Source organism: Euprymna scolopes, chromosome 13 (genome assembly GCF_053919585.1).
Source record: "Euprymna scolopes isolate OS-2025 chromosome 13, ASM5391958v1, whole genome shotgun sequence".
NCBI lineage: Eukaryota > Metazoa > Mollusca > Cephalopoda > Sepiida > Sepiolidae > Euprymna > Euprymna scolopes.
This window is the reverse complement of record NC_136494.1, coordinates 121,738,609-121,759,210: the sequence shown is the minus strand read 5'-3', so window position 1 is coordinate 121,759,210 and position 20,602 is coordinate 121,738,609. Positions and strand designations below refer to the sequence as shown.

At 31.7% G+C, this 20,602-nt stretch overlaps 1 protein-coding gene across 12 annotated transcripts in view; it reads right to left on the bottom strand.

Annotated features, from left to right (window-relative positions):
• The window catches only part of LOC145292174 (uncharacterized), an 806,320-nt gene that overhangs the window by 49,918 nt on the left and 735,800 nt on the right, over positions 1-20,602 (bottom strand). For 7 of the 12 annotated variants that reach the window (XM_080138436.1, XM_080138439.1, XM_080138442.1 and 4 more), the window contains 2 exons: positions 17,562-17,720; positions 8,111-8,605 (listed from right to left, as the gene is read on the bottom strand). In XM_080138436.1, the coding sequence (XP_079994562.1) occupies positions 8,111-8,605; positions 17,562-17,720 (654 nt within the window). The remainder of the gene's footprint in view (positions 1-8,110; positions 8,606-17,561; positions 17,721-20,602) is intronic. The other 5 variants (XM_080138440.1, XM_080138441.1, XM_080138444.1 and 2 more) reach the window with 1 other exon arrangement.

Here is a 20,602-nt window from a genome sequence, read left to right as displayed (position 1 = left end):
ATTTACTATTTCTTCTTTCCTTTTCTCACTGGATTTTTACATTGAGATGTAATTTGGATGAATACTAAATAGCAAATGATTTTAATTGCTACCCTTTTTCTTTCTCTGCTTCATTGAAATTCATTTTCTTCTTCATTCCCAAAACAAGAAGTTTTTACAGAAACATTTTCTACATTTACCATTTTATTTATCATATACATATATATATAAAATAAATTACATTTTGTCTCGGCAGCCGTGTCAAATGCATATCTTATTTTTCTTTTATTAATATTATTGGAATTTTTTCCCATTTTCCTTGTACATATTTGTGAATTATTCCATGGATTTCAGCCTTTTGGATTATTTTGGACTATCTTCCAATTACGTGATTTCCTTGGATTTTACTTGTGCGAATGGAAATTCAATTAACTTTCTTGGATTTATATTTTTTTATTTTACCGTCATTGGATTATTTACCTTTCACCAGACTATCCATTCACGTGTAATCACCTTTTTCTTAACCATATTTCCTCTGCTTCACTTTTTGTTATCAAGATCTTTGACTTACTTGTAGTTTCATCAAATACTTTTGTATGCAAAATCCGATCCCGCATTTTGCTAATTCCTACCCTCTGATGGGAACGAAAGTATTTCTTTGAAACTCCGCGGATTAAGGACTATCCACTTATTAAGTGTTTCCTTTTCAGATTAAATGTTTTTAACCCTTTTTCAAAGTGCTTTTTAACATGTTTTATTAACTATTTGCTCGTATACATATATATACATATATACATATATATATGTCTAGGGTTATTTCTAACAAATGTCACAGTCTTAGGTCTGATATAAAAATAGTTGACTGCTGATGGACAAACAGTTGCATTTCTTGCATATTAAGATTATATGCACATACAATCACCTCGTAGAATTTCTAGTCTATACATTGTTTAAATATCGTCCACATTTCTATTTTTACATCTCTACACTTCTTCTATATTTACTTTTCTAAATGATTTGCAAATAACAGGACAAGTTAAACAGGTGTCACTAATAGACGTTTTTTTTTTAATTAGAAATGCAACCAAATTGTATTTAAAAAGAAATGTGATGCTTAAATCCTCAATATTATTTATACTAGCAAAACATTTATGTAGATTCTCGAGTTTGACAAGGTCCATCTGAAGCAGGTCGACAGTTGCATCGACTGGAACATTGTAAAAATGACACTCGAGATGAGAACAGTGGTCTAAAGAATCCAAATGATACAAATAAATAATCCTCATTTCAGAAACAAAGATTAACATATTTAAAAAAAAAAAAAAAACATTATTTCTTACATTTTTTACATTTTTATTTGATAATTCACAATTTAATTCCTCTGCGAAAAAAATGCATTAAATTTGATACAGTTTTTAAGAGCCGGAAAACAATTTCACGTGACAAACGAGTCGTTTTTTTTTTTTTTGTTTTGTTTTATTTTTGATTTTTTAAGATGAATCAACTGTTCAACAAGCTTCTGTAGTGGAATATTATTTTCTTTTGAGAATGGAAGCGACAAATTGGGCCGATGCAGCTTAAATATGATTTCTTAGACCAAACTCAAACTTAGACCAAACTCAAACTCATTAGATAAAAAAGGATTTGGACATCCAGTTTCGTACGAAAAGCAGAGGGCTTTAAGGATTTTAATCAGTTTATTGATAAACAGAACTAAGCTTGTTTGTATTATTTGGAGAAATGTAAATAAGTTTGTGTTTGATAAAAACCAAGGTATAACCCCTCTGGATGAAAAGTTGTCTAAGGAAAGCCACAATAACTTTAATTCTCTTCCAAAACACACCAGGATCAACTCAGATTTTGACAAATAGGTAGAATGCAAACCTTTTTTCGGAATCAGAAATGAACCAGATTTTGAATCCCACAAAAAATTACACTACACCTACTGTAGAATGGAATAATTTTATATCTATTTGTCTATTAGGATTAGACGTGATCAGTTTCTAACACACTTCCTCTACTGTAGATATTTCTTTTAAATGTATACAGTTTTTTTTGTTTTGTTTTTTTTTTACTCTTCCTTTGAAAAACTCCTTTGATGCAACTGAGTGTGGGCTTTTTTATTTTTAATCGTGAGATTATTTCTTATATATATATATATATATATATATATATATATAGTGGCATTCTAACCCGGCGTTGCCCGGGTGTTTGGATGTGTATGTTGAGCAAAAATAAAAGCGGTCAATTTTTTTTAACTTTGACCCCTATTATAACCCCTTAACATTTATTGTTTTGGGCTCAAATCAAGTTAAGTTAGATCCATGTCCAAGAAACCTATATCTAAAATTTCAAGTATTTAGACCCAAAATTGTCGGAGGAGTTTGATAGAGTTCTCAAAGGTCAAATCATTGAACTCTGACCCCCTTAACAGGCGAATTTCTGTCCGAAAACGGATTACAAAGATTTTCCCAAATCTCCATACCCTGTATATCAAATTTTGAGTGTGTAGACTTAAAGTTGACAGTTATTGCGTAGGGAAATGTAGACATACAGATACAGACACGTTCACTTTTATAGATATATAGACTAGCATTTCAGCCCGGCGTTGCTCGGGTGTTTGGATGTGTATGTTGAGCAAAAAAAAAAAAAAAAGCGGTCAATTTTTTAAACTTTGACCTCTATTATGACCCCCTTAACATTTATTGTTTGGGGCTCAAATCAAGTTATTAAGTTAGATCCATGTCCAAGGAACCTATATCTAAAATTTCAAGTGTTTAGACCCAAAATTGTCGGAGGAGTTTGGTAGAGTTTTCAAAGGTCAAATCGTTGAACTTTGACCCCTTAACAGCCAAATTTCTGGCTGAAACCTGATCAAAGATTTTCCCAAATCTCAGTACCTTGTATATCAAATTTCGAGTCTGTAGACTAAAAATTGACAGTTATTGCATAGGGAAATGTACACATACAGACACGTTCACTTTTATTGATAGATTTGTTTAACAAAAATATATACGTATACATGAATCTATATGGAAACAATTTTGTGTTTACTATACACTTTTTTCGCAAATATTATGCAAGTATAAATCATGTAGAATATCTGCATGAATATAATTACAGGTAATAGTTAACTAAAGATGATTATCCCATTAAAAACCGAAGCAACTCATAGGGAATTAATTAAAATGAATGTTTAAAAGAATATGCAAATTTGCTAGATCGCTTGCTAGTGAATGCAATTCCACAACCTATATATAAGAAAATTGTATTTTCTTTTTAAATAAATAGAAAAGAGGATTGCCTTTTTTCTGTCGTTCTTGGCCTTCGCGCCGGGATCAGGGTGTAGTATCTGTTCTGCAGATGCTGCACTTGAGATGATTTTTACCGGTCAGTGGAGGGGAAACCCTCTATACTGGGACAATTATTATTTTTGATAACCAGAGTGCCCCCTTTTTGCCTACTTTTAGGGGAGCTGGTTTTTACCCCACATTAAAAACGGCCTTGTGCCTAATTTGCTTTGGTGGGGAAGCAAATAAATACATTAAATAAATAGAAAAGAGGGTTTGTAATATGAATATCGATACACACAAAAGAAAACCGAATTTATAGGAGTATAGATAAAGGATGACAATTCAATGTTAAAACTTTATTAAGTCATCAAATAAAGGAAAAATGTTTTTAGGCAATGGCATTCTCATTAGAATTCTTTTCATCAGAAGGGGATAAAACTAACTAGGTTTATATACACAAAAAGCTGGCATAAATATATTAGCTTAAAAATGAAATCAAAATACACTGTATGTAAAGTAGAAAAGATTAAAAAACAAAAACATATCGTGAAAAAAATAGATTAGATGGTTGGTTGGTTGCTTTTGTTTTACGGCATATCAACCCTTTTTGAGTTATTTAATGGCGAATCCAAAGATTTTGAAGAAAAAATTTTTAATAGAATATATTTGTTGCTTTCAAGTCGGTTTCTATTTAATCCATAGTTGGGACCCTAATAGGTACTACCATTCCGGGTCAGAGTGGACCTGGGAACAATGGTAATTAAAAGGTGGCTCCACATTCCCCAAAGCCTCACCACTGGATATAGTTTAAGGTCATATCCAGGACCATAGACTAGATGGAGACATAAAATAACAGGGAGAGGCATATAAAAATACATGTGAAATACAATGATAAAATATAATGTATAGTACAAAAAAAATAAATAAAAAGCAGCCAATTAATAAAAAAATATAGCAAAAAAAAAAAAAAAAAAAGAAGGTATATAGTAAAATATATGAAATAATAAGAGTAGAAAAAAAGTTAAAATTGAATGCAATAAATACAAGATAAAATATAAAAAGAACGGTAAAATGAAATAAAGATAAGAAAAATTATATATATATATATATATGATGAACTTTTCCGTCAATTTCGACATATGAGCTCTGACACAACCACTAAGTTGTTCACAAATCCACACAGATTTGTTTTTAGTGGTGAAGGTTTTGTGCAGAACCAACCACACTTTTTGATACAACTGATAATCTGTCAGTGCAATGGCTGCCACAAGACAGAGCACAGAAACCTCAAGTTTTTACATCAGTGTACCTTCTCCTAGATGCATGTCTTAATGAAGATGGAGAGTGCATCTCTCCCAGTTGATTAAATGCGTCCTCAGATACTAATCTGGAAATTTCTACGTCTGGTGAAGTACATGCACTACCTAGCATTCCCGAATGGTCACCTATGTGATACTGGCCAGGCTCACCATTGCTTAACTTTAGTAATCTGGTGAGATATATATATATATATATATATATATATAATTTGATTTTGTTAAATATTCTGTACTAGAATAGTCATAATATTTTACATGACTTTTATCAGCTAGCTATGTTTTGGTTCAATTGTCTCTTGAGAGCCAAATCACTTAAATTTATTTTAAAATATTCATCCATTCAATCAAGTTATTTGATCATACTTTGACATTATATACTAGTTTTATTTATCCGGTGTTGCCCAGGAGACCTTTTTACTTTTATTTTTGCTTTACCCATTGACATCCTCTCCCCTCTTTTTTTATTTGTCTTTCTGGTAATTTCTCACATTAAAATATATTTTTCTTATAATAATAATAATAATAATAATAAAGGCGGAACATGAGTCATTTAATAATTAGTTTGGTAATAAAATCGAAAAAACAGTGTTCAAAAGTATTTATGGAATTAAAATTTTATCTTTCATATACACATATAGTACAAAATATAAGTTTAATCTATTTTTTTTTTCTTTAAACAGCTGTTGCATTGCATGCTGGTCCTTTTTTGCTTGCTATTTTTTTGTTTTAATTTAAATAAAATTTGATTTTTTTTAAAACTTAATTGAATTATACTATATATGAATTATATATCACCAGATCACAGAAGTTAAGCAATGATAAACCTGACCAGTACCACATGGGTGACCATTCGGGAATGCTAGAAACTATATGTACCGCACCGGACATAGAAATTTTCAGGTTGGTATCTGGGGGAGTGTAATCCACTGGGAGAGATGTACCCTCATATATTATTTGAATTCTGTGGATTAGTCTTCTCATCTTGAGTGTTATTTTCAATGTTTTGATTTGACTCGATCTTGGTTTTTGATGACAAGATCAAGACTGCTACTTGGTCTACAAAATGGCAATTGGCAGCCATGTTCATTTTTTACTCATGAATGTTTACACATTTTAATCATGCATTTATCGAGTTTCAATGAGTAAAATTAACTTTTTACACGAAATGACTCCTCATGTAAAAATGTTTAAAATAAGAAACATTTTGAATGCCTTCATTTTTCTCATATCACCTGCAAACCCTATTTAGCAATACTACCACTATTTTTATACTAAGGAGGAGGTAATGCCTGGGAAGATTATCTTAGGATAATAGAATAGATACTGCACTATTCTGAATTGAGCATTGGTACATATTTTAATTACAGTTTTGGCTTCAGATAGATACTAAATCTATATTTGTAATAGCATCATTCAAGAGTATTATATATGGGTGTGAGACTCTAAAGCAACTCTTGTTATGGGTGTGCGTCAGAAGCAGAAATGTGTTATTGAATTTCTCCATGCAGTAAAAATTGATCCTATCAATATTTATTGGCGCCTGTTGAATGTTTACAAAGTTGATGCAGTTAATGTCAGCACATTTAGGAGATGGGTTCATTGATTTCTGAGTGGCATATTCTGTAGTGCAAAAGGTTAATTGTTTTATTTTAATGGTACCACTCCCGTATTCATAGCTCTTCAATATATATATATATATATATATATATATATATATATTTAAATTAATTTTCTTTTTTTTTAATAAAAATACTTCCAATTTAAGTTTCAGAAGTGGTGTGTATTTTCTATAAGCGACTTTATATAGATATTTGTGGATAATATAAGAATTTAATAAAATGTTTAAATTTCATTTACTTTTTAACACTATTTTGATGCATACAATTTGAAATAAAATCGTAATGGAGGAAACATATGAACCTACTTTCATACATTTATTTAAAAATAGCAATAACTGTTTTTAAACCATAAATATATTTTGGGTGAAATATGATGGAATATAACATTGCTTTTTGGCTTTCATCCATATTTTCAAAGAACAAATAATATAACAATTCGTGATCTTCATCCATCGCATCCAAAACGTCTTTAAAATTATTTTGGGTAGAAAGTAAGTTAATTTTTTTTTAACCTGATTAAAAAAAAACAATGTTTATCTCCCTTTGATCCGAAAATATATATTCAGAGTAATCAAAAGGGAAGTAACTCTGATTTTTTTTTTTTTTTTTTTTAACTTTTATTATTTACTTACTTCGTCAAGAGGAGAGTTAGACAAGATAGGGACAAACATAGAAATTGTCTTAGTTGGAGTAAAAATCCTTCTATACTGCCGACAGAACTGTTACTACACTTAATAGTTATACAAAGAAAATAAAGATCAGTTTCTGTTAACTTTAACAGTCGAAACCTTCTCCCCTTTAGTATTTTTTTTTGTTTTAGAAAATATAAGTTATCTCCCTTTACGTAATTTACCTCAACAGATTTACTTGGAATAGCTTCCATCAGGTCTGACCTAATGAAGGCGGAATTTTCGACACTCATAGCAAATATATTTAAACGTGTAAAATAAAATGGATTCATTGTATTTGTGCAGTATTCTTAAAAAGAAAGATTTTAAAAACATTTCATATTGTTTTTGTTTTGTTGTTTTTTTTTATTACTCTTCGTAAAATCGGTACATTTTCAAAAAGCTAAAAACGGGAAAATTGGAACCGCATGTTATTTCTACATATTTTGACGTAAACAATGAATATAACGCAGTTTTTGAAATTCTCCAAAAACCAAATAATTGATTCAAATTTTTTTTACAAGCTTATTTATAAAAGAAATTAATTAGAAAAAACAAGTGAGTTTATGAATCTGAATTTAGAGATGAGTATTGATAATTTCGATTATTCGGATTTACCATTTTGAGTTTATTCTCGCAATGTTTCAGCTGATGTCATCTCCAAGCTTCTTCCAGTGTATTGTGTCAAACTATTGTCAAATTCGTAACCCATGGTGTAATGGGTAACATACTAAGTACAATTCAGTTCTAAGTGACACTCTTCTGGAAACTGATACAGGTGATACTAAAAATGAAATTCCAAATTACTCTAAACTTCTACCCAGTCTGAATAATCCAATTTTTTTTTTTTTTTTTTTTTTTTCTAATATAGTATATGTTAAAGCGTGGAGTATCAGATAAAATCAAGTTCTGTCCGTCTTTGTCATGATGAACGCCCTGGAAAAGCCACTCCTGATTAATGTTTACCGGTTTTAAAATATACAAATAAGCTTAGCTGTTTTTCAGAATAACAGAATATTTTAAAACTGCTAAACATTAACCAGAAGTGACTTTTCCAGGGTATTCACCGTAAAGTACAAATATTAGCTGACAAAGAAAGTAAACAAAGACGGACAGAATTTTATTTTAACGAGCGTATCCATCATTGTAACTAAATGTTTGGTTATTTTTAACACCTGAGCAACGTTTATATACATGAACAATTCTTTGAAAATGCAAAATCTCCAACTTACCTTATCTTCTGTTTCTGACACTTCTTCTTTGAGTTTTTCTGTCTTATGCCAGTTGACAGTTTCTGTTTTCAGCACGTTTGTACTCGTAGCTGCAGGTTTATTGACATAAAAATCCCGACTAAAACGCTGACTGTCAATCGGTTTGGGTCCAAAATTTAATGTCTCTCCTACAGAAATATTGCTAACAATATTTTCTGTTGGAGACGCACAATCCTCAAGAATATTTTCATTGTCTGAAAACTGATTCCGTTTATCTGTTTCGGGAGTCAGTCCTATGTTTAAGCTCGTTTCTTCACTTGCGACAATCTTAGAGTCTGTACAGCTGGAGAGTTCATTTGTTTTGTGCTCCCCAAACGTTTCTTCAGCCATGCCCTGCTCGGCTAATATCACGTTGTTCTGACTGTCTCTCTTCTGCTTGGCAAGTGCATCTTCGGCGCTTTGAAGAATTTCAAGAGCTGATGTCGTTACCTTCCTCATGTTTTCTGCTGCAGCTTTCTGAATGAATTTATTAAAAAAAATTAAGTTAAAGAAAATTTCTTGATAAATATCAAGTGAGAAGATTTCTAACAAACAAATTTTCTGTTCTCATGTTGAGAAAGTAATTTCTTAAGTATTGTATTAGATTAAATTTCAACTTTTCTGTCAATTTTAATGAAAGAATATTCTGACAAGAATTTTAATATGAATCATTTTGTATTTTGAGAATTTTTTTCTCAGAGGAATAAAGAAAAATACAAAGTTTTTAAATTTTCATTTATATACTGTATATTAGGTTTCGGGTTTGTTTTACAATTCACAGAGGTACGAAAAAGCGGTCAAAAACAAATATATGACAAATAAATGTCACCAAAGGCGAGCGCTGTTACTTTTCTACCCAGCTGGATAAGTTTAGTGTTTCTGTTTATTTTTAAATATTTATTTGTTTCAAAAAACAAGTAGTGTCAAGCATTACATGAGAACAAGAAAAAAATGTCTGCAAAGTTTCTTATATCTTTGAACAATGGCTTAAAAATAAATGACTTAAAATAAAACAAAGTGATGGTAGAAACTCACCAAATAAAATGTTACAGTAACATTTATTGGGCATGGTTCTACCACCATCTTGTTTAATATTTAAGACATTGTCGAGACTGTAAAAGATGTAAGAGATCTCGCAGCCATTTTTTCTTGTTCTCATAACACCTGACATTACTTGTTTTGTTTTTTTAACCGAATAAACATTTAAAAATAAATAAAAACACTAAAAAATTATCCAACTAGGTAGAAAAGTAACTTTTTTTGCCTTTGGTAACATTTATTTATCATATTTTTTTTTTTTTTTTTGTACCACTTTTCCGTGCCTCTGTGGATTATAAAACAAATCCTAGGTTTTATTTTTCTACAAAAAAATGTAAGTCAACATATTAAAAAAAAAAAAGAAAAAAGAAAAGATAAATAACTAAATAAATGATAGAAAAACAATGCATGATGGGATTTTTTTTTTTTTTTTTTCATTTTATACTATTTCATTTTCCGAACCAATTTCTAGTGAATTTCATTCTTTTATGACCCTGCCCCTCACACCTATGCCAATAATTAAATTGATTCCCAGTGAATATGAATTTTCTTTCTCCAATAAATGCTTAGATTTAATTGCATTCCCAATAACCTATAATTTTTCTTCATCTCTCTTAAACATTATCCTAATCTAACACTGGAAAAGTAATAACAATAACTTATATGAAGTACTAGATTAAGCTAGAGTCCGTTCTCTCTTCCCTGCAACCCCTTTCCCACAGAAGAGATGTTGTGAGCCTGTCTCTGCGTTATCATTATTTTCATGGCAAGTGCTCGTCTGAGCTTCAATCTATGGTCCCCTCTCGCCAAACTTTCACGAAAAACACTCGTCTAGCCAAAACCACTGTCAATAATTTCCCACACTCTTTACCTGTGCTTAAACCTAAACGTAGATTCCATGAACAAAGCTTCTTTCTTAGAACTGCACGCCTGTGGAACTCTCTTCCGTTTGCCTGCTTTCCAGCTGACTGCAATTTGATTGTCTTCAGGTTCAACGTAAACAAGTTCTTGATGAACCGTCCCTCTAAGTAATCCAATTTATAAAATTTCCACTACTTATGTTTACTATGCTATAATCTCATTGACTAATGTATACCCATTAACCCTTATCCTCGAGTGGCCTCCGGGCCTTGATAAGTGGTGATTCCTATGTAAAAAAAAAAAAAAAAAAAAAAAGAGCTGGAGGTTATTAGTGTTCTTACAGGTTATTAGTGTTCTATGAGTAAAAAAAAAAAATCATCTGATTTTTATAAATGCTTATAAATCACTGATCTTATTTAATATCTTAAGTGCATTTTAAAAAACAATTGTTTGATTAAAAACTTGATGTAAATAATGCAAACATCTAAAAGAGTTACTGATAATCATATTTATAAGTATAAATTATATGAGTATAAATTTGGAAAAAAAATATTTGCTGCTTTGGATCTTTTGTTTTAACCTGTTTATGCAATGTTTATTTTTTTGATCTTCCTGGTGTATTGTTGAGTTATAAATAATTAATGAAGCTCTCACAGTCATGTTTTACCAAATACTAAACAGAATTGCTGTCATTTCAAAATTATGCATGTTTGTCTTTATTTTTGGATATGTGTTTGTGTATTAAAGGCAGAGTTTCACCTTAATTTTTTTAGTGTATTTTTAATTAGTGTGAAATTTGTATTGTTTGTTAATTAATGAGATTATCAGTCATACATATTTTCTTTATCTCCAATTCTCATACTTAAAAATAAAATTATTTGACGATTAGCTAATCAGTGTTTATTAACTAATTCTTACATATAAATGCATAAAAAAATGGTTTGTGCCATACAATGAGATTTCAAATAAATGCATTTTAGGTAAAAACATAACTACATACTTCTTAAGTGTTCTTTAAATTTAGGGGAGATAACTGCAATCTGATAATGATAAAATAATTGTAATTTGCCATTTTCAATTAAAAAATGATGGATCACTAATATCTGTATATGTTTGTGTTTTTTTTTTTGTTTTTTGTTTTTGCTTTTTGTAAAAAAAAAGAAATATTAGCATATCTTCTGCTATATCATTTTTGGTATTTTTTTTTGTTTTGTTTAATTTTGGCATAACACATAAGAAGGTAATAGTGTTATTTTTTGAAATCCACAAGCACCAAAATAATAATACATATACGGTAGTATACCAATGTAAATTAAATGTACATAAATCCAAAATGATTCATTAAGGTATAGAATTTCAATTACAAAAATGCAAGCTCAATATTTAGTTATACATAGTTCATACAAGTTTTTATTTTGAAAAAAATTATTTTATAATAATTTATACTCAAACCCAGTCATCTGATTTATAATTGTTAAAAAAAAAATCGGTAGAACACAATTTCGGGTAGTTTACCATAACCATTTTTTTTTTTTTTTCCTTTTAGAATTTCTAATCCCAGGTAACATGCGAACATAAAAATCACCAGAGGAAGACTAAAGATTTACGCATCACTGCAAAAAAGATTTAAGAATGGTTGTGGAAAAATCCAAAAGTAAGAAACCAAAAAGTATCCGACGTCCTCCTCCACCCAATACAAGAATCAAATACGTCCTAAGATGGAGTACTGTTATCACATCTGGGGAGGAGTTTTAAAGAGTACCATTTCCTGCCTTGACAGGTGACAAAACTGTCTTCAAAATTTAGCGGATGAGTACCTTTTTGCGTCCTTTCTTCCTTTTTCTCACAGAAGAAATGTTGCAAGTCTGTCTCTGCTCCATCAATACTTTTATAATAGGTGATTAACTGAACTTCAATCTATGGTCACCGCCCACCCCTCGTCAAAATTTCACAACAAATACTCGTCAAGCTACAACAAATGTCAACACTTTCCCCTCTCTGTTTGTGTTTAATAGTTCATGAAAATTCCAAGAGCAGAGTTTCTTTCCTACAACTGTCCATTTGTGAAACACTACTGTGGGGCTCGTTCCCAACTGACTATAACATGATCGTCTTCAAATCTAATATAAATAATTTCTTGTTGATAGGTTCTCTTAAATAATCAAGCCCTACCTAAGTTCCACCATTACTGATGATGTTGTCTCACCATCTACCTAACTCTTATTAATCCTTATCCTGGAGTAGCCTCCAGGCTTTGATAAACAGTGACCCACAAGTAAAAAAAAAAATTTAACAAGCAGGGCACACAAATAGACTTCGTAGCCTCGTAGGAGATGTCCTTTTCTCTTCCTTGCAACCTCTATCTCACAGAAGAGATGTTGCGAGTTTGTCTCTGATGTATCGTTATTTTCATGGAAGGTGTTCAATTGAGCTTCAATCTATGGTCCCCCCTCGCCAAACTTTCACAAGAAACACTCGTCTAGCTGTACACACTATCAATAATTCCCCCCACTCTTTATCTGTACCTAAACCTAAATGTAGATTCCATGAACAAAGCTTCTTTCTTAGAACTGCACGCCTGTGGAATTGTCTTCCGTTTTCCTGCTTTCCGGCTGACTACAATATGGTTGTCTTCAAGTCTAACGTAAATAAGTTCTTGATGAGCCGTTCTATATAAGTTCTCAAATTTACCAAATTTTCATTACTAATGATTACTATATTGTCCAATGTCTACTGTACACTCTTTAACCCTTATCCTTGAGTGGCCTCTTGGCCTTAATAAGTGGTGATGCCTATGTAAAAAAAAAAATACCAATATTAAAATGTAAGACCCAATTACTAGTAACTTCAATCTAATAATAAAAAACATTTGGAAGTTCGAACATATGAAGAAAAAGGCAGATTGAATTTCATCTGCTCTCTTTTTTTATTTTTTTTTATTTTAGAACTTTCTAATGATTTTTATTAATTCAGGGTGGAAGTTACAGATGATTAATTCTTACATTTTTAACTTATTACATCAAACTGGTATTATTGCACAGTACTTGATTTTTGGATTTAACAAATATTATTCAATTTTTTTTTTTTTTTTTTTTTTTTTTTTAGTGATACCATTGTTAATTCTGGAATATAGTAAAATGTAAAGTCATATAATATTCATGCTATAGTAAAAAATAATTTATGTCTTCAAATACCTCATGTGCCTTCGGTCTGTATGATTAATAATGTTTTAAATGTGAAAAAATACGAATTAACAAAGAGCTGCAAAAAATAAGATACTTAAAAAAAAAAAACTGCTCAATACATACAAAAATAAAAATTCCAAGTGAATTTTTCACTTTTAAGTTTAAACAGTCTTTGCTAGTTATAGCAAAGCTAGTTATAGCAGTGTTTTGCTGGTTATATTCCTAAGAGCTTTCATTACCATTCCTTGGCCAGGTAACAAAAGGGAACAATATCTTAAATTCACCTGGTTGCTTCGTATTTCAACTGCTTTTTATTTGACTGTTTCAAGAATCAATATCATCAGAATTTGCTCAACTTTTTATGTTTCCTATGTTCATTTTAAACTTCAATATTTGAACGATCGTCACGGATTTCATTCTTTAGATTGTTAATCATTTAGTTACAAAAAAAAAATTAGAGATAAAAATATTACAATGAAATATAAAAACTAATGAGATAAAAAATATAAACATTACAATGAAATATAAAAACCGCTGTCACTAAAATAAACAATCCTTACAACGAATATGTTAGAAAAAAATGAAAAGGGCTCACATGTAAAATTTTAGCAATATTAAATTTGTTTGTAATTAAGTTTCCAATTATACACCATCCTCATGATCACTTTACTGCAATGATTGTCTCCCGTTTACTGTTGAAATTTTAAAGTAAATTGGAGACAATCCCACTAAACTTTAAGTTACCTTCCCTTGTCAACTAAATCTTTTCTTTTTTTTTTAACACATACGAAACCACAGCAAAAAAACAAAACCAACTCCAAGAATACGAAACACTATGGAGCCAGTAAATTTTCTTTCTTTTACAAGATGCCTGACAAAGTTTGGAGGCTACACCGACCAAAACATTGTACAAATAACACTCAAGATAAGAACAATAGCTCAATCAAAATAAAACAATCAGCAAACAATCTCAAATATGCATAACTCTAATGATTGGAGAGTTTGACAAAATAAATATGAAAAAGATTAACGATTACATCAGCCAAATCATTGTGAGAATAATACTCAAGATGCGAGTAGAAGTTTGAATAATTCAAATTCTATATTTTATTTGTATATTTTGCCAGACTGTATTCACATGGTCTTCAGAAAACATTGTTTTTGTTTCAGATGAATCTAGTGTTGCTTATGCAATTAAATTTCTGGAAAATCTACAATAGTGTAGTAAATAATGGGCAATCAACAATCCCGCCACTATCCAACAATCATGAGGTTGCTTGCACAGCAACTGAGAAGGTTAACATGCTTGCCAGTCAATTTGCCTCAAACTCTACTTTGGACCCAGCCAAATACTCCCTCCCTGTTTCTCCTTTGCAGACAGAAACCACACTAGATCTGAAAATTACCCTCCTCAGACGCATGATATCATAAAAAACCTCGACATCTCAAAAGCACATGGACCTGATCTCATCCCTGTTATACTATTAAAAAAATGCTCTGCTGAGGTTGCTCCAGTTCTCTCCAAACTTTTCAACAAATGTCTTAATGAATCTTGCTTTCCTGACTACTGGAAAACTGCTTCCATAGTATCAGCTTACAAGAATTCTGATGAAAAAACTGACCCATTAAATTATTGCCCCATTAGTCTTCTCCCTCTTCATCAAGACATTTGAGTCCATAATTAATCAAGCTCTAGTCCATCACCTTATAGCTACTAAACTTCTGTCCAACCAAAAATCTGAATTTAGACAAGCCCATTCTACTGCAGATATCTTAACTGTAATCTCTGAGCATATATATCATGCATTGGATAAAGCAGGGGAAAGTAGGGTAGCAGCCCTAAATATATCTACAGCTTTTGACAGGATATGGCACGATGGTCTTGAAAACTCACCCAAGAAAATCAGATCCTATGGTATTACTGGATGAATGGTTAACATAATTAAATTCTTCTTAAATAAGAGAAGGTTGTCTTTAATGGTCGTATGTCAAAACAATATGATATAAATGCGGGTGTACCTCAAGGGTCAATCCTTGGACCTTTATTATTCCTGATATTCATAAAAGACCTCCCTGATAAAATTGCTTCTAAGACGGGTATATTTGCTAATAACAGATATGTACGCATTCATTTCCCAATGACAATGGCAGAAACCCTAGAGGAAGACCTTCGGTTAGTAGTTAAATGGGAACAAAAATAGATGAGACTAAGCTTGTTTCCTTTTATAATTACAAGAAACCTTCTAAACCGCCAATAGCTAACAATAAATTACCTGAAAGTGCTTCGTTTAAACTCCTTGGCTTAACATTCACAGGGGACATGAGTTGGAATAGATGCATCGAAGGCATTGCAATGAGGAAGGTGGCCACTCTCTACTGTGCTAGAAAGTTACTTATGCCTGAAAGTATCCTGTACCTTTACAAGGCCACCATTCACCCATGTATCGAGTCTTGCTGTCACATTTGGGCTGGTGAATCCGTAACCAGTCTCTCACTCCTGGGCAGGGTTCAAAAGAGAGTTGCAAGCCTAATGAGTCCCGAACTGTCAGCCAGGCTTCAGCCTCTCTCTCATCAATGAAATGTTGCATCCCTCTGCCTGTTTTACAAGTATTTTAATGGTAGATGCTCCGGTGAACTACAAGCGCTTGTACCTTCGACATAAATACCCCCCCCCCGTCAAACAGCAAAATCCCACCCCTATACTATAGAGATCCCCATATGCTAGAAAGTCTTCTACTCTAATAGCTTCTTCTCCAGAACTACTAGACTTTGGAATTCCCTTCTGGGTTCCTACTTCCTCGATTGTACTGACTTGCAGAAGTTCAAGTGTAATGTAAACAGACATTTTGTTGCGAAACTTGCAATTATGTCCCAAATAGTAGCCCCCGACATTAAAGTGGACTTGTGCAATAAATAAAAAATAAAACCTATAATGAAGCATATAATGATATAATATATTTTGCTATTTTCACCACATACATTTATTCTCCTCCCCCATATTCATGTTAACCCTTTTTTTTCACTTGAAGTATCGGGCTGCTGCAAAGAAGGTGGGCTCCTTCTACCATGCTAGAAAACGACTCACACTCGACAGTATCTTGTATCTTTACAAAACCACCAATCGCCCATGCATGGATTAGTCTCTCACTCTTAGACAGGCTCCCAAAACAGTCTCCAACCTTATAGGTGCCACACTATCAACCAAGCAGCAGCAAAATCCCACCTCTTCACTGTAGAGATACTTACATGCCAGAAGACTTTCAAATCTAATAGTTTCTTCCTTTGGATTAGTTGAGTTTGAAATTGCCTTCTGATCACTTGACTGTACTAACCTGCAGATGTTTAAATGTAATGTGAACAGACATCTTGCTGCTCAAATCCCAACATAGTGTCTCTATAGGTATCGTCCCAAATTGTAGCCCCTTATGTTTAAGTGGCAATATGCCTCGTCTGGGATGAGTAAAGATAATTCATAGTATCTTGTGAAATATATATTTGCAAATATTGCCATATCATCTGCCAACATCCTATACTTTTATTTTTTTCTTCAACCAAATCCAACCAATCTCACTCTTTACTGAGTCATTCCATTTTCTTACCACTAAAAAAATTGCAAAAATTGGCATGTAACATTTTTCTATCAAATCTTATTACTTACATGCTAAATTATTAGATTATCAAGAAAAGATTGTGACATAGTTATTACTGATTTACAAGTCACTTTGATAAAATTATAATCACTAGAAAAAAGTGATATCTTACGATAGTTTTGTTTCTTGAAATAATACATCTCAAGCAATTCTCCATATTTAGCTAGAAAAATATTTATTTTTTAATTCACGGTCTGATCGGCTCTAATATTTCACTGATTATTCTATTGAAGGACATTCTATTGTTTGCTTATATGATGATGTTTTCAACTACCGTGGAATTTCCACAGGTTCTGCTAGTTATTATTATTAGTAGTAGTATCATTATTATTTTCAGTAATACAAAAGACATCTAAAAAGCATAAATTTTTATCCATTTTTTTTTTCATGAATGTGACCACTTGATTTTTTTTTTTTTTTTTTTGCATTCACTACTCTGCCCATATCCAGTTTTAAAAGATCAATCACATAGCGTTTAACTTTGTACCTTTCTGTCATAAGGCCATTGGTTTTGAGCGTTCTCTTGTTCATGTATTACAGAAAAAATTTGGTGGGAGGGGTGAAATGTTCAATTACAATAACACTTAAAAAAAAAAAAAAAAAAAAACTTCCACCACCACTACCATCACCACAAACTCAATTTATATTTATTGCTGTCACCTTTTTAAACAGAACTAAATATTTTTTTTTTTATCTCACCTGCTCTCTGTGTTCAGCAAGAACTTTGTGTGCAAATATATCATCGACATCCGATTTGTCATCTTCTATCGTAACAGCATCTTCCACTTCAGTTTTTTCCGCTTTTTCTCCTCCTTTTTGTTCCGTCACTTTTTCATTCTTGTCACACGTTACAGGATCCTGTGATACATAGTGACCACTATCTGATTATGGTGTAACACGGCATCATAAGTTGTTATAGGTATTAGTACCGACCCAAAGGCAGCCGGGAAAACAGGTGAATATAAACAAAAATCCTGACACTAAATTGTCAAGGCGCTCAGAAGCTATGGGCAGGATGTTAAGATTAATCATGGGGAAGGTGCGCAACTAATCTGCTGTAGTAAGTAGAAACCTAGAGATTGCCTTTTGATTTAGAACTCATCTAAGTAAAGCAATAGTTGAAGCATTTTGGAACAATTGTGAAAAATAGTATAAACTAGCAAGCTGCTCAGCATTGCCCAGTCATAAAATCAACTTCAATATGATTTTAATTTATGTAGATTTCATATTGCAAAGCAATTTTTGTATTTTGCACCCAATATATAGTAGTGATTTCAAAAGTTAAAACAAACAAAAAAAATATGACTTGAGTGCCAGCAGTTAGAATCGAAACCAAAACATCTAGTTTTCGCTACCATCTGAGCTAAAAATACATTCATATCAAACATTTAAAAATTAATGCACTTAAACTTATAAATATATATCTGTGCATGCGTAGTTCCAATTTTCCCATTTGGACCCCTTAGCAGCTGTTTTTCCAGCTAAAAATCAAATCTAATTAGTTCCACAGGTCCAAATATCCTATGTATCAAGTTTCAAGTCTGTAGACCAAAAGTTGACAGTAGTTTTGTAGAGACCAATCTGGATACACACAAGTTCACTTTTATAATATATACAGATTTAATAGAAACCACTAGTTTTCTTTTACTCTTTTTTTCTAATTCATACTTAAAATAATTGTCTATAGTTGTTTTGTTGGATTATCAGATTCAAATAGAATTTAAGCTGACAAATCAAACTTAGCTTTTAACTAACCCAATTTTTATTTGTTTGTAGCATTTTATTTACAAGATTATAATGTTCTTCACTAGAATGTATTTCAGAAGTTCCTTAGTCAGATGCAGGCAACTGCTAATATAAAACATTTTAAATAACCACAAAAAATAAAATCAACAAAGGGATGACTCATCAAAAGAAATTGTAGTCATCTAAAAGTATTGGCAAAGATACCAGCGAACGGTTAATTATATACATATTAGCTTGTTGGATTTACAAAGTTGGACCCAGATAGCTTTTATGCTAACAAACCAAACTTTACTTTTAACTAGCCAACTTTTATTTCTTATTGTTATGTAGTGTTATTGACGATCTAACATATTTAGCAATTATTCTGAACGCATAATCTATTTTAATAATTACCTAAAAATAAACAATGAGATAACTCACTTTAAATTGAAGAATATAATAGGAGTCGTCTACCATAAGCTTAAAAATGTGCAAACAAATAAAACTTAACTAAAATGACTATTGCATGCCAGCCAATGCCAGAATACAGTTAGTAATTTTATGATAAGACAGCTTGGATGTATCATAAATTTACAAACACTTATAATAATAATAATAATAAATATTCGTCCGATAGAACGATGCTGACCATCTGATAATCCTGGAAGGATGATGAATGACATGCACTGAAGTGTGAAGCAAGGTTTGCGCAATCTATAACCACTCTTCTCCCGAGTTAGCACTGCTTGATTTTAGTGACAAGGAGAAATCCAGGACGGCTGGAAATAATGCTAAGATAAGCAGAGAGCACATACAGCACCTGGTAATCACAAATAGTCGCCCATTTTTTGTATTTTAGTACTGACCAGGTTCAACAATGCTTCCGTTTTGTGATCTAATAGGGACTGGCGTGTCAACGTGATTATACCATATGTTATAATAATGATAATATGATGCTCATACACACTCATATATATATATATATATATATATATATATATATATATATATAACGTGTGTGTGTGTTTGTAAATATTTAACTGATAAACTCTTAAACTACTGGTCACATAACACTGAAATTAACAAAAAAATAGTAATCATACACAAAGGATGTTTTATAATGAGTAAAATTTTTGTTTGGATGAATGAAAACCACGTACAGACATATTTCTATTTCTTTCTGCGCAAGGCCAAACTTAATTCCTTTCTTAAAGTCGTTTAATATTAAATATTTCTTACCTCTACTTCAATAGCTACATCAGCAGGGAATGCGGCAGGAACGCTAAATGTTTCGGTTTTGATTCAAGCTGATGGCACCCAATTCACTTTTCTTTTTTAACTTTTGAAATCACTACTATATATCAATTATAATACGATATTCAATAGAGAATTGGTTCTGTAATAATAACTGGAAAATCTGCAAGTATACCATATGACATGGCAAGGTCGCCTCCTCCCGCCACTAGTTTTACAAAAGACGAGATCATCCAATCAACAAAAAATCAATTAAAGTAATCGAAAATTAACCAGTGTCATCATCGTTTAATGTCTTTTTCCATGCTAGCACGAGTTGCATGCTGTTGCTTGATGGCATTTCTCCAGGCTTCTCGGATTTGTGCAGTGCGAAGCCTAGTCATAATCTCAACTTCCTAAGGTCATCCTCAACTGACTGACTCATGTCTTACATGGTCTACACCTCCCTCTAAATCATTCAACCTTGACAAACCTATAATCTGCAGATTGGATTTGCATCATCCATTTTTTTTGACATGTCAATATTACTTACTTGGGTAAAAATATTTAAATTTTATCCATTTTAAGAGCTGCAGATCTGTCTGAATAGGAACTCTTGAATTCACTGCAGCAGTCTGCATTCAGTTTCAGGTCTCTTTTTTATTAACCTTTTCTTACAAGACATCTTTACTGGTTTGGTCACGCTCTCCAGTATCAATTAAGCAAATCTATTAAAAAAAGATCTGGATCCAGTTCCACTTTGGGGTTGGAATAAGCAGTGG